Source organism: Myotis myotis, unplaced genomic scaffold (genome assembly GCF_014108235.1).
Source record: "Myotis myotis isolate mMyoMyo1 unplaced genomic scaffold, mMyoMyo1.p scaffold_m19_p_21, whole genome shotgun sequence".
In the NCBI taxonomy this organism is placed as follows: Eukaryota; Metazoa; Chordata; class Mammalia; order Chiroptera; family Vespertilionidae; genus Myotis; species Myotis myotis.
In genome coordinates, this window is record NW_023416326.1 from 10,660,947 (window position 1) to 10,677,592 (window position 16,646).

The following is a 16,646-nucleotide window of genomic DNA, read 5'->3' on the forward strand; positions in this document are numbered from 1 at the left end:
CAGATACATCTGAAATGTTTCTAAACAAAATTGCCCACCGTACCGTATTCCTCTCTATGGCACAACAACATGTGGGTGGCAGGGGAGAGGAATTAGAGATAAATAGTTCCAAGGTTAGATGAAATGAATCCGCCCTGAGTGAAATATAAAATATAATTAACTTACTTCTATTTTGGAGCTGTTTACCAACAATGCTAGAGTGAACATTTCCGTTGTGTATGGTTAGCAGATTCATGCTATTCTTTGGGCGAGACGAATTCTCAGAAGGGAGATTTCTGGAACACTCAGGAGCACTGTACGTTTATAGAGAAACTCTAGACAGTGCTCTTCAAACGTAATGTGCATATAAATCACCTGGAGACCTTGTTAACGTGCGGATTCTGATTCATTAACCTGAGATGGAATCGGAGATACTGCATTTGTAACAAGCTCCAAGGTGATGCTAGGACTTGTGGGAGCATGGACCACGCTCGAGTAATGAGGCCCTAAATCACCGCACAATTTATTACCAGTTTCAAAGTCTGTCTTTATCAGTGACCTGTGTGTTCCTCTAAGGAAGGTCTTGGGTGTTTGAACTGTTATAGGTAACTCAGCACAGACTTGTCAAACGAGCGGGCAGGAGATTTATCTACCTTAGCAAAGGGCCATGAAGAAGAATAAAAAAATATATAATCAACTTTATACTACTCGAAACTGAACATTTATCTTTGACTTAGTGTCAAGGAATCTTATGACTAAGATCAACTGACATAACAATTTTAACCTCATTTCCTTCATTATCTTATTATTATATCTTATTATTATTTACATAAGTAGTTTGAAGTCCTTTTAGTCAATAACTGCTTACAATGAAAATTTAATGCACAGTATTGCTTTCATTTCAAACTTTTTATTTTGTTTACCAGAGAAACATGGGAGATAAAGATGAGAGACTGAACAAGAGAGCAAGAGAGAGAGAGAGAGAGAGAGAGAGAGAGAGAGAGAGAGAGAGAGAGAGAAACCAATATAATTAATCTTAAGTAGTATGAGTAAATACTTAGTTTTTTAATATATATATTTTTATTGATTTCAGAGAGGAAGAGAGAGGGAGAGATAGAAATATCAATGATGAGAGAGAATCATTAATCGGCTGCCTCCTGCATGCCCCCCACTGGGGATGGAGCCTGCAACCCAGGCATGTGCCCTGACTGGGAATTGAACCTTGACCTTCTGGTTCATAGGTCAACACTCAACCACTGAGCCACACAGGCCAAGCTAAATAGTTTTAAACACCAGCATTCCAGTCTTTTTGCTCCTTTAGTGCCATTATTTTAATGATTCCATGGGATAAGAAGCTTCAGAAATTATTTCTTTTCCTTTCAGTTCTTTTTCTTAAAACAGAATGTGCATCCTCATCGAGGAAACAGTGCCATGCATTTTCAATAAGTCTTCATATTTGCTTAAGAAATAAATTACATATATTTTTGACAGATTTGCTTCCTTAATTAGGTTAAACCTAAACTAAAATAAATGTGTACTTCCTAACAAGAGACCAAGTGAAAAGGAGAAAGACAGCCATTAGTCAATGTGGGAAGTAGGCAGTATAGGACATGGAATGAAAATCTGTGGATATTTTATACAGGACATAATTCACACAGAGATAAGTGAGAATTGGGTATTTCTGAAATTAAATGAGAATGTTTACATTTCTTATATTTCTTTGTAATGTAAGAAAATAGAAAAGAATCTAATTGATATTCAATCCATGTGGCATCTTATGGGGAGAGATAGAGAGAGAGAAACACTGATGTGAGAGACACAGTGGTTGGATTGGTTGTCTTCAGCATGAGCCCCACCCAGGGCCAGGTATCGCGTCCGCAACCTGGGCATGTGCCCTTGACTGGAATCAAACCCGGGACCCTTTTTCTTGGTTGTATGTCTATATTCAGTACACAGATACACTTTTATTTCCATATGTATCATATGTTTATCATAATGAAATTTATTATAACAACAGTCATGAAATATATTTCTTGGCTAGGAATCAATATATCCCGAGAGTGCAATCTTTTTCAAGATTGATTCTGCAAATTGAGGAGCTTATTTTAGATATTTAAGCAGTGATGGAGTTTAGATATCATTATAAGAAGAGAAGCAGCTGAGCTTCTATATTGATAAATAGCCTGGAAGCTATAAGATGAAATAAATGGAGAAAATGACATATATATTGAAGAAGGCTTTTTATAATTTCTTTACCCCTATAGGAAGGTAATTCAATCGCTGGCCTTATCTATCATAAAATACTCCACCGAAGGCTTCAAATTTGCTATCCAAAGTTTTATGTCTAAGTCAATAATATGATGTCCTAAATTACTCTTTTTGTTTATTCATATTTTTATTTCTTTCCTTTTCATCACTCTAATACTGATAGTGACTATTCTACACTCAACTTGTTTTAAAACATGTTTGAATTTAGTTGAAAATCTTGTTACTCATGCAGTCCCTAGTTACAAAACAAATGGCAATGTGTTTAACATGTTTGCTCTACACATGACATTCATGGTGTGTTAGTATTGGAGTTGTTTCCTAGTATTAGTTAGTTAAGGACAGTGAGAGAGAATTAACTGAAGTTATATACCACCAATCTGAATTTTTTTTAAAAATGGAGTAATACAATTTCATGCCCAGTCAGGTAAAACGTACGAAGATAAAAATATACTTGCAGCAACAAGAAAGCTTTCGTGTAATTACAACAGCAATCATTCTAAAATTGCCTAAAATCAACCTGGTACACATGTTAATTGCAAATAGCTTATATCCATAAGCCACTTTAATAATTTCATATATTTCAGCTAAATTATTAACATCACACAACAGACACCTGAGGAGAAATTTAAATAACAGTGAGAGGAGAGAAAGAACTCCAACAGAAAAGACCAGGAACACTAAATCACTGGAGACTCCGAGATTAGAAGGTGAGTGAGGGTGGCAATTCCACCAACCCTTGTATTAAAGGACTGAGCGAGACTTTGTAAGTAACTGAAGCACAGAATTTTGAGATCGCCTATTGCGATACTGGGAAGAGTCAACCTGAAGAAGTGATTTAATCTCACACAAAACCTACAAAACCAAACCTAATCTTAAACCCCAAATGTGGCATCCATAACACCAAAGCAATGAGACAAATAAAAAAGTCACCATGATTTTGCAACTAAACAAATAAATGTCCATGAGAATCCTCTACTATTTGACCTCTCTGTGCTCTCTCTGTCCCTTCTTTCCTTATTTGGAGGATATATTTTATGCCCTGAAATTCTTCTGAGTCCCTATACTGCTGATAGTGGCAGGGAAGCCTTCTATGTGATTTGTTTTGTTTTGTTAATCCTCACCCTAGGATATTTTCTCACTGATTTTTTAGAGAGAGTAGAAGAGAGAGAGAGAAAGACAGAGAGAAATATCCATGTGAGAGAAACACATTGATTGGTTTCCTCCTTCATGCACCCTGCCTGGCCAGGGCCCGGGCTGGGGAAAAGCCTGCAACTGAGGTACGTGCCCTTGACCAGAATTGAACCCAGGACCCTTCAGTCCACAGGCCGACGCTCTCTCTACTGATCCAAACCAGCCAGAGCTATATGTGTTTTGAAACCACTGGAGTTTTTTAAATGAGACCCTATGGAAATAATATTCTACTGTTACTTCAGCTTTTATTGCATCAATAATAACTGGCATTATTAAGCCCAATAGACATAGCTTTCTCAGAATCTTTTTTTCATGATCATTAAGATATTTTGTAACTTTCTGCTGTGCACACTTTTATAAAATCACTAACATAAACTAAGTGATACTCATCTACCACACATGGTACCATTGTCAACGCCCCACAAGGCCTTTAGGAAGAACTCCATGAATGTGTTGAATAAGTTCATGAGGGGATTCTAGAATTATTCAAACTGCAGCTCTCTGGATTAAGCGACACTTTTCCTTCATTTATACAGTTTCACACACAAGCACACACAGGCACAAGTATTTGCAAAGAGTCGTACCTCCCAGAGTAGCGGAGACCAAGAAATGGGTCCCATATTTCTTGATAAGGTTTTCTGTGATTTGCTGAAGGGTAGGCCGACGTCCCAAAAGTCTGATGTTACGGAAGAATTCGGGGGCAAGAGGCAGAGGGGAGCCGAGGAAATTTCTTCTCTCAACTGCCAGGTTATTTACTTTCCAGCGGCCAAACTCCCTGAAAAGCAAATTTATTTTTTATTCAGAAATACATAATCTAGCTGAAGGTTTTCATTTGTCAAGTTCACGTGGTAGTTTAGCTTGGGGTCACTAGGTTCCTTACAGCACTCCTTACTTATAATACTATGTCACGTGTTCGGAGTAGGAAAAGCAATATTTATCCATTTATTTAATTGGAGTACATATTCTAAAACCAGGTCATGTCGAGGAAAGAATAAGCCACATAAGCAGTTCGCACTGATTCCCCACCGCCCCAAGAAGCAATGTACTCATAAAAAAAGTCATCTCATTATGCATAGAATTTGAATGTAAAGTTCTTAAAAAGAAAAAACTAAAGTAATATTTTTTTCATTTCTAAGGGAAGTTGAAAAAAAGAGAATGAATTTATTTTCATTCACTCTAATGACTCCTTTGTCTATTCACTTTAGAGGGAAAACGTAAAAGCTCAAGGACATTCTGAAGCAGTAGAAGAATTTTAAAAGCCTGGTCAAATGAGAAACTGTTTTCTGTTTGGTTGGGGTTTTTTTTTTTTACAATAATTATTGTGGACAACATACTTTGAAACCCAAACTCAACCTGAGTAGCAATTTCTCAAACTGCAGAATGACTTTTAAGGGATGTGCCAAATTTAAAAAATGGCAGGCATGGTTATAAAACAGTTTTAACAAATGTGTCATTTTCTGAAATCAGTTAATAAAACCAATCCTCCCCCCAAAAGCATTTCATTAATAGTTTACTATTTACTGTCTATTATTATCAAAAATCTTGCTAATAATATAGACGAGTGTAGGAAAACCTCTGACCTCAAGGGCTCAATGATAATAAGCGAGATAAAATGGGGGTGAATTCCTTGCAATTCAGAGACTTTAAAATATTTGTATGTGAGCCCGGCCAGCGTGTCTCAGTGGTTGAGCATCGACCTATGAACCAGGAGGTCACTGTTCTATTCCAGGTCAGGGCACATGCCTGGGGTTTTGGGCTTGATCTCCAGTAGGGGGCGTGCAGGAGGCAGTTGATCAATGATTCTCTCTCATCATTGATACTTCTCTCTCTCTCTCTCTCTCTCTCTTCTTCTTCTTCTCTGAAATCAATAAAAATATATTTTTAAAAAGTAAAAAAAAAAATTAAAAGAAATCTTTTCATGTCAAGCTATCAAGATTAAGGGGTAATTTATTAGTTGGTTTTATTCGCTTACTTTCTAACAAGATCATCTAGCACAGTGGTTCTCAACCTTCCTAATGCCGCAACCCTTTAATATAGGTCCTCATGTTGTGGTGACCCCCAATTTCATTGTCACAAATTGAACATCATTAAAGCATAGTGATTAGTCACAAAAACAATATGTAATTATATATGTGTTTTCCGATGGTCTTAGGCGACCCCTGTGAAGGGGTCATTTGACCCCCAACGGGGTCGCGACCCACAGGTTGAGAACCGCTGATCTAGCACATCATGACGGACTCAGAGCACTTTGACCTTGGGGTAACGCGAGAAACAAGAGGGACCCAATGACTGTGCAGACGTTGCAATCTTGGGGTGCCGTTATTTTTCTTTCCTGAAGATTGAGGTTCAGCTGAGTTGCAGCTAGACCAGGCATTCATTACATTTTGGAAAAAGGAAAGCCACGGGGAGCCGAATGGAAAACACGCTGTAGGGTGTGGTTATCACAAGGAGAGCGTTTTCCTGAGGCATCGGGGGACCCGTCCCAGCAGACGCGTCATGCTGATATTAACTAAGAGCACCTCTGTATGGAAATAATGCCGCCTGTTACCTGAAGCCTTCCCACCATAACGTTGGGCATCTCGGATGAAATGGGCCCAATCCTTAGAGTTTAATGTAACTTGGCCCTTTTAGAGGCGCCGCTGTTCTATAGAGCACACAAATGGACCATAACCAGCGCAGCCAGAACATTACTTTGAAAATGTTTTTGTTGGCACGAAGGAGCCTCTATTAGTTGATTGGAGTTGTGTGTTTGCTGCTCAAAATGCTGACCTGCGGGCGTCCATTATTCCGTGAGTCCACGTAATGTGTGCTTTTCTGCCACAATAGGTATTGTCATTTATCCTGACCCTTTTCCTAACAACACCGGGGAAACAAGAATATATCAACACATTCTACTTCAATAATGCTTACGTCATTGCCACCCTGCTGTTAACCTTTTTTTAAAAATTAGTATTTAACTTCTACGTAAATACATAAATATACTCATTGTATTTAAAATATACTCACTACTGTGATTTCTTTAAAATGACACGTGTATAGTTGGTGTATAGTTGGTCCCCCCAACTATAGAAGCTACGGCTGTTGATATTAGATATTTTGGACTCAATATCAAAGGGAAAAGCAGCATAAAAATTAGATGATGCAGCCCCGCCAGTGTGGCTCAGTGGTTCAGCATCAACCTATGAACCAGAAGGCCACGGTTCGATTCCCAGTCAGGGCACATGCCCAGGTTGTGGGTTCGATCCCCAGTGTGGGGCGTGCAGGAGGCAATCAATGATTCTCTCTCATCAATGAGGTTTCTATCTCTCTCTCTCCCCCGGCCTGTCTAAAATCAATACAAATATATATTTTTTAAAACTTTGATGATGCAGTTGCTCAAATATCTTTATCTGTTCATTTATACCAAATACAGTGGCTTGTCTAAGTCCTAAAGACTGTTATTACCTTTCACAGTACTACACTGGTTGGCTTATCATTTTAATTCTATCAATATTCATTGAAATTTGCAGGCACCACAGCATATTAAAACCAAATGTGACACCCGAGCACTAATCCACTGCGAACAAACCCAGCATAAAAATCATAAACAGACTCGCCAATCTTCAGTAGCAATAGCCTTCTAATTATATCTGTAAAATCATACTGATCTTAAGAAATGCCACTAATAATCAATATTCAGGTTCCCTGATTGCATTATGTGCAACGACTAGATATAAATTGGCTCCTTTGACATCCTTTCGGTGTAGCTCCCGCATCTCACAAGCGATGTCGTCTTCCATTTGGCCTGGAAAACGGAAAAGTTCCCAGTGGCCTGGAGGACAGGGGCCCTGAAGCCAGCGCTGCTGAAGCAGCTGAATGCTAACCAGTTGGCAGGCGACACCAGCCACTTTCTTTGGTCGCCTGACTTGAGACACCGAGGCCACATTTTTTATCACTTCCCAGTCCTGGGGGGCTTTAAAGCTTGGAAGGTATTTTTGGAGGAGGCTGGGGATTTCGCAGCATAAATCGATGCACATAAAAGCACATGGCAAACATGAGTTATGTACCGTGTTTACATGCAGGGTTTCTGAGAAGCTCCATTAATGACTGGGGTCTTTGGAAGGAGCTGCCAAACTCTGAGTAGGTTAGAGGACACAGATTAGCATGATTGCACAAAACAGCGGCCCTCCCTAGAAAGCAGCAAGAATGCCTTGTAGCTATGGCATCTTTAAAAAAAGAGGGAGAAAGAGAGAGAATCATTGATCAGCTGCCTCCTGCACGCCTCCTACTGGGGGTCGAGCCCGCATGCAACCCGGGCATGTGCCCTGAACAGCAATTGAACCCCGATCTCCTGGCTCTAAGTTGATGCTCAACCACTGAGCCACACCGGCCAGGCACTATGTTCTCTCGACTACAGCATGAAACCAAATACAATGGCGGTGGGATTATAGAGAATTTTTTAAAGAATGGTCTGGTGTGGCTAGTGATATGTACTAGTTCCTAAAATATTTTTAGGGCTATGGAATGCCTGAAAGTTATTTAATTTTATCTTATATCATTTTAAATCATATTCTGTAGTATAACAGATAGGGTCTTATTTAAATTTTTATAAAAATAATGCACAATTCAATTATCATGGTCATTGCCATTATTCCCAAAGGTAATTAATTTAATTGAATATCAAGGTGCCCCATGTTTATATGATCACAGATATAAATAATATAGTAACTTATATCATCCATGTCTGAATTAAACCACTTGTTTGAACAGAGGCTAGAAAAAGTGTTGATGTAAAAAATATACATGCAGCCCTGACTGGTTTGGCTCAGTGGATAGAGCGTCGGCCTGCGGACTGAAAGGTCCCAGGTTCGATTCCAGTCAAGGGCATGTACCTTGGTTGCGGGCATATCCCCAGTAGGGGGTGTGCAGGAGGCAGCTGATCGATGTTTCTCTCTCATCGATGTTTCTAACTCTCTATCTCTCTCCCTTCCTCTCTGTAAAAAATCAATTATATATATATATATATATATATATATATATATATATATATATATATATATACACACACACACACACACATATGCATGCTATCAATGAATGACCTTATATGTTGAAGAGAGAGGGGTTATGTAACAAGCAAACTCATTTCCTTCTCAATTTTGGAAGTACATTTTAACATCTGTTAGCACTTATCACAATTGCGCATCAATCACATACATATAATTATACAGATTTGGTAATTATTGATCAGTGTAGAGAAGCCAAGGGCAGACACACTGAGCTAAAATAAAACACCCACTCTGGTTCTCTCTATAAAAGAAATAAACAAATATAAGGTCTCCATTTTCACACTTCTAACTTAAAAAGTAATTCTTTACCTTGGTTAATAATTGGAAAATATTTAAATATGCTGGGGGAGGTAATGCTAGTTTTTCAAAAGACAATGGATTTAGGAGTCAGATAGCTGAAGTCTCAACTCTCATCCTCACCAATTCAATTCACAAGATTCAGAGCTCTATGAATGTTAGCAAGTTGGTAACATATGTAAAAATACTTCAGGATGTATATACTGTTTAGCTGTGTTTTATAATGCATGGATTTGAAAGACATATAAGTTTAACATTTCAACATCCAAAATTAATTATCATATCACCATCCAATGAGGGGAGGCGATTCCCAGGCATAATCTTATGGAGGAGGCAATAATACTCTCATAATTAGACACCATATTTTAATTTTCCAAGTTTGAGCATTAGAAGCAGATGGAAGTTAACTTTTGTTAAATTTAATAGTGAGATCATGCCAGGAAGATCCCCAGAGAATAATTAAATTAATTGTTTGGCTTTAAGAAAACTGAATTTACTGGCAACATGGCTTAATGAAATTATATAGGTTTCTGGTGCACAATTCTATAACACATCTATATATTGTACTATGTGTTCACCACCCCAAGTCAAGTCTCCTTCTATCACCATTTATCCCCCTTTTCCCTCTTAACCCTCCCTCCACCCCCCTTTCTCTTCTGGAATCACCATGCTTATTGTCTGTGTCTATGAATTGTTTTTATTTATTTAATTTTTTAACTTAATTCCATCACCCTTTTCACCAAGCCCTGCACTCCCCCTCCCGATAACTATCAGTCTGTTTCTCTGTATCTATGAGTCTATTTCTATTTTGCTTGTTAGTTAATTTTGTCTGTTAGATCCCACACATGAGTGAAATCATATGGTACTTTTAGAAATGTTAGTATTTGGGTGTCCACATAAACATAAATTAAATGGTGCAATGACTCTTCTGATGAGATTTTAATTACAAGGTTTGATAAGACAGACAAATTTTGTGTGGGGTTAGGGTGCTGTGGAATTAAAGGGGACCATGCTTTTTATAAAGCTGATATATTCTACTTAGAAGGCTGTAAGTGGACAAAACAGAAAAATATAGTCAATAAATACCGAAAAGGAAGGAGTAAGAAAATATAAGTCAAATGTGAAGAAATCAGGTTGCTCTTTAATGGAATTATTAAATGGACACTGAAAAAAGATGAGCTTTTAATATCAAAAGCCAGCCATTTTTTCATTTATTCATTTTAGACTAAAAGAGCAATGAAGACTTCTAACAAGCGGCCTCACTCACTCTGGTCTGAGCTTGAGTAACTATTTTACTAATTAGGTGTTAGGACTCTTCTGAAACAACGAGGTCAATGAAAAGTTAGTAAAGCCGGAAGCTCAGATGGTGCTGAATTCACCCAACCACAGTGAACTCCCTGGATGTGCTCATTCCCATTGCTCAGTCACTCATGTGATGCGTGTGAAAATCTGACAAGCTGGAAAATTCCCGGTCATTGGCCCAGTCGATGGATGATGACTTAGTTCTTCTAATTACAGGCCCAGACACAAAAAGTACCTTCTTGTTCCCGCAGGTATTCTTAAAAGCAACTAACTCTATAATAATAATAAAAAATTAACAATCAAAAGAAAATCACAGGTAGTTTAATTTTTCCCCATGAGTTACTAATTCAAGTAACCATTCACATAAAAGTTGATAAGTACACAGTCATCTAATAGAGAAGTAATGCTGTGTATACAATAAACTGATAAAAGAAGTTTAAAACATGGACATATGAACAGAGGAAAGGTTCTATATTCACACATTTTGCACTAAATTATTTAGCACTAAATAACTCTGAATAAATCCTTTATCACATAGATCCTTACTCTTCTATGCTATAAAATCAAGCATATGGACTTAAAAAATTCAATGTCTTATGTTTTCCTTTTCCTTCTGATTTCCTCATTTAAATTTATATAACTGTGTAGAAAATAATTACACCCTTAAACTTGTCAAGATTAAATAAATCTCAAGATACCTTATGTGACTGGTAACACTTGGCAAGGACTTACATATGGAAAATTCTCCTGTAGCATCATGTCATACGCATACGCTTTAACAATAAAATGTTATCATTTGCTTTGCAATATTCAACTGATGCTCTGTGAAAACAAAGATCGCTGCAATCAATCCTACCTTTGCATCGATTTTCTTGCCGAGGACTCACAATAATGCTGGAGGGCACTTGTAATTATTATCAGTATTTTATAGATGATGCAATAAGGTGCAGGAGAGATACTTGCGGGCTCTGAAAGAGTTTATAAATCAGCACTACCCAAGGGAAATACATTGTGGACCAGGAACACTACTGATAGTGGGAGGGTGACATTATCGAGAAGGAAGCGAGAGAAGGTGGTTAGCCATTGTGGAGGCCAAGGGCGCATTCTGGTTGTGAATAAAGCGTGGCCAAGGATAAACATTACGGCTTTGAGAGAAAACAAAGGGGTGTGATTTATTCATAATATGACCTTGTGAAAAGCATATCTTACCTCTTCAAGGTAACAGATTCTTTTGGAATGAAAGCTAAAGCAGGGGATAAAGGCAGGTGTCCTATTTTAGGGAAGATGGTCATGACCTTGATCTAGTGGTTCAAGTTTGCAACATAGCAAATATCTCTGTAGTCTGTCTGGGTAGAGCAGGGTTTTTTGGTTTGTTTGTTTGTTTTTAATTTTTTTTTTTTTTTTTTTGCTAGAGCTCACTTATCTTTGCACAGATAATCAAGATTCATTGTACAATAGCTACAGTCACAGTCAGAATGAGGTAAAGGGACCCGATCAGGATAAATGGTTGACATAAATGTTGCATCTCAAAAGTAGATGGGTAATTCCTATGCATAAAATTCATAAAATATTTTTAGGACATTCAATTAAAAAGCACTATTATAAGTTAATATATTACCTCAATCTTTATCATTGCTCGATTTTTATAGCCTTGCTTAACAGGGAAAATTGCAATTGACATTACTAATTTCTCAAATAATAAATCATTCCCATGAAAAATATATGGTACTGGGGAGAAACGAGTTCTTTGAGTCCTTGAGTCTCTACTGAATGCAAAATCCTCTGTGTCTTGTGTAGTCTATTTTGTCACTTTTCACACCTGACAACCAAGGCCTAGTTAGACTTGATTAAATTATATGCAAAACTGGAATATAACTTAAAAGTTAAAACATATAATTTATATTAAAACATTTTTAGTGTTTTGTTTAATTGAAAGTATAGTGAGGAACTGAATGTTCTATTATAGACACCTTTAAATAGATCCTAAAAATGAGAACAATGTTATTAGTCAAATCTAGAAGAAAAAGTCTGTTCTGTCTAAATATTATTGTTATACTCCCATTTCCCTGTGTCTACGCAAATAGGCTTATACATAGAGGCACTTAACAAATTTTAATAGACAAAAAGAAATGCCATTTACTAGTATTTATTTAAGCTAGTTATTATCATAGTCTGATGACATTTACTCCTTTAATTCAAGTTTTTCTTTTTGTAATGAAAATGTTTTTCAAGTATAGATTATACTCATCAGTAATGCTAAGCATGGCTTATTTCTAAAGAAAAGCTTCTGTATTTAGAAATAGTTTCCTTTTTTTCCTCTTTTCTTACATCTGTGCATTGAAATGGGAACAAAAAGACGATGAAAACAATGAACAAAGTTTCCATTTACAGCAAAATGGTGGAATGTCTCTGCCATGGAAATAATTAAATCCACTGGACTAAAATGAATCTTTTAAAATATGCTAAACTGGCAAGAAAATTAAAGTTCCTCAGAAGCAAGCGTGAAAAAGCTAGAACAGAAACATCAGAAAATAAAAAAAAGAACATATTTAGACTGGACAAGGCTATGTGTCCAACTCCTGGATAATCTGAAGTCATTCCAAGCATGAAATCTGTAATCTCAGATGCTTACATCAGAAACCAAAACAAGACTGAAAAGGAGTTAGATCTACACTGTAGTAGAAAAATAAAACAAAAGCAAGAAAGAAAAAAGAAAAGATAGAGAAAAAGTAATAACACTGAAAAATATAATAGAATCAATAAAGACAAAAGTTGATTCTTTGATGTGGACAACCAAAATAAAAACAGACAAACTGGACTACATCAAAATTAAAAGGAATCAAGCAACAAAGTACAAAAGCAACCGAATGAGTGGTGATATCTGCGAATCATATATGGGATAAGAGGTTAATATCCAGCATACATCAAGACGTTCTGTAACACAACAGAAACCAGCAAATGAAAAGAACCTGATTATAAAATAGTCAAGGCACTTGAATGGATATTTCTCCTTCGAAGATACACAAATGTCCCACACATGTAGGGAAAGATGTTCAGCATCACTAAACATTACAAAAATGGTGCCAGTCCAGTGTATGCTCAGATGCTAGGGCAGCGATTTTCAACCTCTTCAATCTCACAGCACGCATAAACTAATTACTAAAATTCTGTGGCACACCAAAAAATAGATTATATTTTTGCCTGTTTGGCAAAAAAAAGGATACGTTTTATTCATTCACACCATATGGCTACTGTGGTATTAGCTGTTGCCATTTTTTTATTTGACAATCTAAGGGAAAAGAGGTCAGTACCCTGGACCAAATATTCAGGTACTGCATGTTTTAAAAATTCTTGAGGCACGCCGTTTGAAAATCTCTGGCCCAGCAGCACAGCGATTCTGTTTTATGAATATAAATTCAAAGCGTAAGGTCTCTTAATCGCACAGAATATTTAAAAATCCAGCCTGCTATGTGATAACTATCTCTAAGGTCACCTTGTGGATGAAAACACTTAATAATAAGAGCATTTTTATGTTTAAGTAACCAACCACATTTGAATTGGTGCCAAGAATTAATAGAAAATGATGATCTTATATAAATTGTGTTATTGCAAAGGTCAATATAATAATTAGTCCAAAGAATTCCTACAGAGTTGAAAATGGGCTATAATGTAAAGATGTTGTAAAAGGGAATACATACATATAAATATACGCATATATATATGTGTGTGTGTGTGTATATATATATATATATATATATATGTGTGTGTGGTGTATATATATATATACACACACACACACACATATATATATGTGTGTATATATATATATATATATATATTTCAAAGAGCTCAAATAAATCTTGGAATAACATCAAAATGAAGAGAAGTCAAAATACAGAATTTATATGTTCCCAAGAGGTATTTGAAATCAAATCGGTTTAGGTTTCTGGGTGATCTCATAAACACATCTACGTTACTCATACAGCAGAGGCTGAGATGAAGAGAGCTGCCTTTCCTTGTTGTTCCAAGCACCTTAGCTGTGGGTCCAGTTAGATCATAAGTTGTCCTTCCATCTCCAAATAGGAAATGAAATAGACCTGAAGATACGTGTTCAATATTCTCAGGTTTCCTTTTGAAAAGATTTCCCCCAAAGTAACGGTGAGCTTTCAGCTGTGAGAGGCACAGAGGTTTTGAAATGTAGAGCAAGATAACATTTCTTAAATTAAAGCTCTGAAATACTGACCCCAAATCTTAAATTAAATCTCATTTTGCATCCTCAGATAATGAGATAGCTGAGAATGTGGGTGATATTTGGGGGAGAAATGTCACATCACATGCTAAGGGTTATTTCGTGCATAGTCTCTAACACTTAACTGGAAATCTTTGCCAACTTGTGGATATAATACCCTATTCTGGGACTATGTAACTTCTCATTCGATTCAATGTGAGTTTAAAACATTTATTTCAAATGCACCAATGGACCCTTGCAACAATCCCTATTATTATTAACCACAAACTTTACTTTGCAATTTGGTTTTACTTTACAAATTACCTTTGACATATACATTGGCGTTAAAATGGGGGCCACAGAGTACAAGGAATTTACAATAATTTGAAAATAAAAAAGGAGGAAAAGAATAACTGGTTGGACCCATTTGAGTGCAGCGTAATTAAATATGATGGATACAACTGAATATCTTGTTAATTAAGAAGGGCAAATTGGTATCATCCAAGGTTTTCTGTCTTCCTCAAGGGAAGCTGGTGAGATGCCTTAGAAAATCAGACCCACAAAATCTGGAAGTGTCTTATTTCGATGCATGTAGATCAAGCCAATGAGGAAAATGAAAGTGAAAGACAGAGGTACCAGGGAGCATAGATGAATCAGGAGTCGAGGTGAGGGGTGGAGAGGAAGGCAATGCGAATGGTAAAAATGGTGAAATATGATGCACCAAAAACAATAATGTGGATTCAATACTTTTTTATGAAACAGGGAAGGCTCTCTGAGGGCAAAAAAGAACTACAAATGAAAACTCTGCTCACTGGGGGATATATATTTGAACAGTAATCACACACAACGTCAAGTATATCCATTCAGTTTTACATGTGCAACTTACTCGTATAATAACATCATCAACAATGATCTTAGTGAGATCTATGCCCCAGGTACTCTGATAAGTGCTTTCTAGGTTTCAGCTTATTTTATCCTCATAACAACCCTGAGGTAGCCTGTGGTGTTCTCCCTATATGAGGAAGGAGGAAACTGAGATTTAAGGAAGTAAATTACAGACACACATAAGCAAAGGCCAGATTCTAGTCCAGATTCACCCAACCTTAACGGCTGCTTGCTGCTTAAGCTTTATACTGGTCATGTGAGTACTCTGTGCACTAAATACATATCACATTTTTCTAGTCTTACTATGAAATTTAGAAAATACACAGAGAAGTGCTTTAATGCCTTGGCTGATCTTTCTCTGTCACGGGCGATTTTTCAAAGTAAAACATAGCTGAAAGAGATGTTAAGAGTCACCTAGCCCACTTACTAAAGACTTGGTGTTTTTCGCTTGAATTATCCAACTATTTTCAAATACTGAGCACGGTGTTAGACATGTTGATGCTTTAAAAAGAGTATTTTAAAACCTGGATCTCTATCTGGGTTAAAACTACATCCAAAAGTATACTTTATCATGGAGAATAAAATATCTGAAAAATATACACACTGATAATACTAGTATGTTGTGGGAATGAGGAGAAAGGTATAATTGTTGGTTACCAAGGAAATAAAATTTTAAGACAGCAGGTTATATTTGAAACAGTGAAAGGAGTATTTATATATATGTATTAAATCATACACACACACACACACACACACACACACACACACACACACACACATCGTCTATTGATTTTAGAGGGGAAGGGAGAGGGAGAGAGAGAAACATCAATGATGAGAGAGAATCATTCGTCAGCTGCCTCCTGCACACCCCACACTGGGGATCGAACTCACAACCCAGGCAAGTGCCCTGACCAGGAATCAAACCGTGACCTCCTGCTTCATAGGTCAACACTCAACCACTGAGCCATGCCGACTGGGCTAACTAACATCTTTATACATATACAGAGATCAGAAACATGACCATACTTTGGGGATCCAAGATCCTAAGTAGGATTGTATCAATTCAAAGCATTAAAAGTTTCTTATTTAAAATATTCATTAGTTCTGGATATCAGATCAGCTACCAAGAGAAATACACAGATACATGGGTAGGCTGCAATAGGATGATGACACCTTTTGCGTCTGCCCAAGTCAATGAGAACGTAATAACGAGCAATAATAATTTAATAAAGGTAAGGAGAAAAATCTATTTTCTAGTTACATTTTTAATTTTTTTTTCTGGTTAGCATAACAATTGGATAGACAAAGAAAGACTACTAGGCCCATTTTTCTGTGTCACAGTCTCAAAGAATGTTAAGCATCGAAATGATGACTTGATTTTAAAATGCAGATGACACATTTAGCGCTCAAATGCCAGCAATGGTGCTGCTCATTCAAAGCCAGAACAT

General features: G+C 36.9%; 1 protein-coding gene across 4 annotated transcripts in view; it reads right to left on the minus strand.

The window, feature by feature from the left end:
• BRINP3 (BMP/retinoic acid inducible neural specific 3) overlaps window positions 1-16,646 on the minus strand; it is a 161,580-nt gene that overhangs the window by 79,149 nt on the left and 65,785 nt on the right. For 3 of the 4 annotated variants that reach the window (XM_036355209.1, XM_036355210.1, XM_036355211.1), the window contains exon 3: window positions 4,023-4,213. The exons of the other annotated variant lie outside the window; for it this stretch is intronic. In XM_036355209.1, coding sequence (XP_036211102.1) covers window positions 4,023-4,213 — 191 coding nt within the window. The remainder of the gene's footprint in view (window positions 1-4,022; window positions 4,214-16,646) is intronic. 4 annotated transcript variants of the gene reach the window in all.